The sequence below is a fragment of the Syngnathus scovelli genome, chromosome 2, assembly GCF_024217435.2.
Source record: "Syngnathus scovelli strain Florida chromosome 2, RoL_Ssco_1.2, whole genome shotgun sequence".
NCBI lineage: Eukaryota > Metazoa > Chordata > Actinopteri > Syngnathiformes > Syngnathidae > Syngnathus > Syngnathus scovelli.
Window position 1 is genome coordinate 3138953 of NC_090848.1, and position 4673 is coordinate 3143625.

Sequence of the window (4673 nt, forward strand, 5' to 3'; positions counted from 1 at the left end):
TTGTGTCCGATTCGTCTTGAGATGTTCCAACAAATGCCTCCACACCCCCGTGGGAAAAGCCAAACGCACGAGAAGCTAAAGTGAACTCTCAGGCAGCCACCGACGGCCTGCAGGGTTAAAAATAATCAGACTGAGCAGACAGCCTGGGGTTTGAGGGACTATTATTGTTCTGGACCTGGTTCAACAACTCCACGCCTAATCATGCACACAACGCCATGGAAATCAGAAGGGACGTTTTGTTGCAATCTAATTTCAACCGGCTCTTTATTAGCTGTCTGATTTGCTTCGCATTAGAGAAATTGCTTCATGCTCCAACGTGACCGTGTTTGCTTCGTCCAAATGCAATTGAGCGCAAATAAGGAAATGTCTCGTTATGTAAACACTATGCTAAACTTTGAGAGTATTCAAACACAGAGATAAATGAAGATATATTATAACCGTAGGTAAAATAAATAGACGTGATTTAATCCTGTAGGAGAAATAATATTTTTTTTTTTTATTATCTTAATATCTTAAAATTAGTTTGTTTGGGGGCAGCCCAAACATTCATTGACATTAATGGTGTGGCATATTGATTAAATTTGCCTTTTAACGACTTTCCCATTCGTTTTGAAATGTAACATGATTTTTTTTTTAATGTCGATAAAATAATAACTAAATAATTGTCACTCCTCCTTGTCATCTTGAAGCCGCAAAAAATCAAATCCTTTTTTTCCCCATGTTACTTTGCTGCCCTCTAGCGGTCATTAAGAGACTTACAACACATTCAAGCCTATCAATTCAAGAGTTGACACGCTTGAATAAAAAAAAGTTTAATTCGAAATACATAACAGATGTAAATGATACGTTGTTGGAGAAAAATAATCTTGATCAATACTTTTTGTGTTTTGTATGCCGTATACTCAACGACATTCATCCAGCTAAAAAAGTGAAAAGGTGCTTACAGAACAAGCATTGTGCTGCTGCTTTGTGAAGTGTCATCATTCTTATTCATTGCAAAAGTCTTTCTTTGTTTCTCTTCTTTGGATTTTTTTGGAAACTGGTCAGGGGGAAGATAAATAGCCTTCGGCGCAAGACAGTCTAGACACTACTGCAAAAAAAAAAAAAAGGCTATTGTGTAAATAAAATGCAGTAAGTGAGTCATCAAGTGAAAATACGCAATTGATATTCGCCACCGTGCCAACGGCAAAGTAGCCCAAAAAAATCCCTTCAAGCTTCTTCAAGTCTAGAAGTCCTGTTTGAGTTTCTTGATGCTGAAGTCAGCGGGCAGGTCCAGTTTGGAGAGGGTCTTCTTCACACGCAGTGCTGTGAGGCGTGCCGGCGCGTTCTGGAACCAACACTCCTTCATGATCTTCACGATGGACGACATGATCTGCACACAGGCGTAACAATGCATGGATGAGATGATTCTTGGTTGCCGCCATCATTATCCTCCTCATCAGGTGCTGAAACATTGAATTTTTGTGTACCGGGTGGGAGTGCAGCCGGTTGTGCAAGCTGGGCCTCTGCTGATCCACACACACTACTTTCTTCATCTCTTCAAAGCTGGGATCGGAGGGCACCAGGTCAAAGAAGGGAGGACGGTACTCTTCCACAATCCCTGGGAAAAGGAAAAAAAAAGAATGTTTTCAAATTGTAGCCTCAGAAATATTGCAACACATCCCCTGGAGGCTGAGTGGGAAACTGGGCCGAGTGGAATGCACCATGTTGGAAGACTCAGCCTAATGAGAACTTAGATCCATCTTTTTTTTTTTTTTCTTCATCTCTGCATGCATTTGGAAAACGTCTCCGTCCTTGTTCAGCCGGGTTACACATTTGATTACACAGGAAAAGATAGAAACTCCCTTAGGGAACTGCACACACACATTGTGCCGTGTGTGTGTGTGTGTATGCATCCATCTGCATGCTGGCACTCGGGCGTCTGGTGTATGTACAAGGCAGTGCTGACACCAGATAAGACTGTTTATAATTACTGTAGCGCTAATCGTGAGAGAGGATAGTCGAGACGAGGGAGGGGAGGGGAAAGACGTGCCGCTAACTGCCTTCCTCCCCCCCTCCCCTCTCTAATGTACATGCAAACCAACCAGCCACACACGTCTGATAAAACACATAAAATCAGACTCCCGGTTGGATAAAGATTGCTTTGGCTCCAGAAGAAATAGTTGCCGCCCAGTCGTGCAAAAAAAAAAAAAAAAAAAGTCAGATGGCAAGATGTTTTGACGATTCAATGTTCGGTTTGACCACAAGGTCGTGAGCGTCGTTACCATTGACGGTGGTTCTGCGAGAAATTTCCCAGAAGACCAAAGCCAGGGCCCAGATGTCCGTTTGCTTGTAGGACTCAAAGATGTCCATCCGAATGCTCTCGTCCAGCACCTCGGGTGCCATGTAGCGTTTGGTCCCCACGCGAGGGTTGTGGCCCACATCCAAGTAGTCGTTGGACTGGGAGTGGATCACAGCGAGACCTGACAGAGGAGTAAAGCAGGGCGGCGCCCTCGTCGAGTCGCGCCGATGAAAACGCCGGCGGCCGACCGGCCGGCGAGTCCTCACCCAGGTCGGCGATGCAGCACTGGCCGTTTCGCTTCACCAGGATGTTTCTGCTCTTCAAATCTCGGTGGGCGATGGCGGGTTTGCCCTGGGAGCTGACGATCTCGGTGTGGAGGTGGACCAGGCCGCACGCCACCGACAGGCACATCTTCAGGCAGTTCTCGGGCTCCAAGCTGCCGTACTGAAGAAAGTCGTAGAGCGAACCCAGCTCGTGAAAGTGGGTGACCAGCCACAGCTGGGTGCTGGAATTTTTGGACGTCATGTCGGAGGCGATGAAACCTGAAGCGGGAACGGACCGCGGCTCGTTTTTAGCCTTTTGGCCCGACGCGGAGCAATGAAATCGAGCGCAGCACCTAAGATGTTGTCGTGCCGAAGCTGCACGGTATTGTAGATCTCCGTCTCTCGGAACCAGGACTGCTCGTCTCGGGAGGAGAAGATCTTGACGGCGACGCTCTCCCCCATCCAAGTTCCTCTCCACACCTCCCCGTACCTGCCTTTGCCTGCCATGAAAGATTTGTTAAGTACCAAAATGGCAGCAGTGGCAGATGATTCAGACTGACCAACACATTCCACAAGTGAGATCTGCCTGGCCATTGTCCTTTGGACCAGGTAGGGCAGGCCGGTCCCGCTTCCCGATGTGCAGAACTCATCATAAATACCCTGGAAAAGACCACACTGTGATCCAACTCTGGAAATCGATGATCCGATGACTCACCCCGTAAGTGGGATCTTCTCCGTTGGGGACCTTCAGCATGCTGACGTCGTGCTCATCTGTATTTTTGAGGCGGACGTGCGCTCGACGCAAGCGCAAGAAGATCAGCAGGCCGCACAAGCCCACGGCCGTGACGAAGAGCAGCAGAGCCGCCGTGATCCACAGCTCCGGGCGGGGCTGCAGCGGCGCCACCGTGGTCGTCTCGCCATCTGCACGCAGGTGTCATCGTTAGCAGGTGCACACATCACATTTTGGGCAGGGATTTTATTTATTTATTTATTTATTTATTTATTTTATTTATTTACTTATTTTTTCTTTGTATTTTATTATTTATTTATTTTGATTTGTTATTTATTATTAATTTCTCACTCGACACTATTGTTATGCACTTTATTTATCGCTCTCTTCCTTGTTTGTTCTCTTTTGTACTGTTTCTAAGTGACCTAACGGGACCAGAATTTAAATAATTTCATTTCAATAATAAATTTTGTTGGTTTCTCCCAAAATTTGACCCCAAATATTTTGTTCGGCGGAGTTCATGCTCGCTACTGACTGATGTTTGGAGGCGGCGTCGCAGCGGCGTTGCAGAGGCTCTCCCGGCAGCAGTAGACGTGGAAGCGCTCAAAGGAAGTGAAGCACTGCTCCCTGTAGTCATGGTTGGAGAAGCAACCTTTCTCCTCATGGCCTTGCACCCACGTGTAGAAGCAGACGTCGCCCTTGCAAGTGTCGTTCACGCATGTTCCTTTGGTGTTCTCGCACATGCAGAGCAGCTTCCCGTCATCCTCGGAATCTGCAAAAGGTGACCAAGTTCCGTCAAGATTTGCGTGCTATGTCCGGCTGTACATATTTTGCCCACCAGGAGGCAGAGGAGCCGCTCAAGATGAGCTCAACGACAGGCTGCAAAGTGCAGATACTTTTTTTTTTTCAACTTTAGCTGTTTTGCCCTTGCAAGGACATGCGTGCGCCCGTTGTGACGTCATTGATGGATGGAAGTTCTGCATCCAGCCATCGGGGAACACAATTCGCCCAAAAATAATAACATGGAGTTTCTGAGGAATTGTTTGACATGTAACCAGACGAGCGCGTGTGTAAACGACAACATTAGAATTTCACTTCCGGGACCTTCAACTCACCTGTGTGGCGAGCAGACGTCAACAGCAACAGGCCGACCAGTACCAATGGGAAGCCAAGAGATCCGTCCATCCTGCGGACCGGACACGGAGTTAATAAACACAGCTAAGGGGTCGAAGATAGACAAACGTGATTGTCCTGATATTTCTCTTCGTGGAATCTAAAGCCACAGAGGAAACACTGAAGTCCAAAACAACGCTCAGTGGGCCCAGCCTGTCTGCCTATGTTCTAATTACTCTGGAAGGGGAGGGGGAGACGGAGGGGGCACTCCAGAGTGTTTGTCTAA

The 4673-nt window shown here is 47.2% G+C and overlaps 1 protein-coding gene across 1 annotated transcript; it reads right to left on the reverse strand.

Annotated features, from left to right (window-relative positions):
• Window positions 1-796: 796 nt before the first annotated feature.
• Window positions 797-4073, reverse strand: acvrl1 (activin A receptor like type 1). Its single transcript, XM_049754060.2, has 8 exons — window positions 3810-4073; window positions 3260-3465; window positions 3105-3204; window positions 2898-3044; window positions 2548-2823; window positions 2265-2462; window positions 1470-1600; window positions 797-1372 (listed from the first exon to the last, which is right to left on the reverse strand). The coding sequence occupies exons 1-8, from the start codon at window positions 4015-4017 to the stop codon at window positions 1226-1228; spliced, it is 1413 nt and encodes a 470-aa protein (XP_049610017.2). The 5' UTR covers window positions 4018-4073; the 3' UTR covers window positions 797-1225.
• Window positions 4074-4673: the final 600 nt, after the last annotated feature.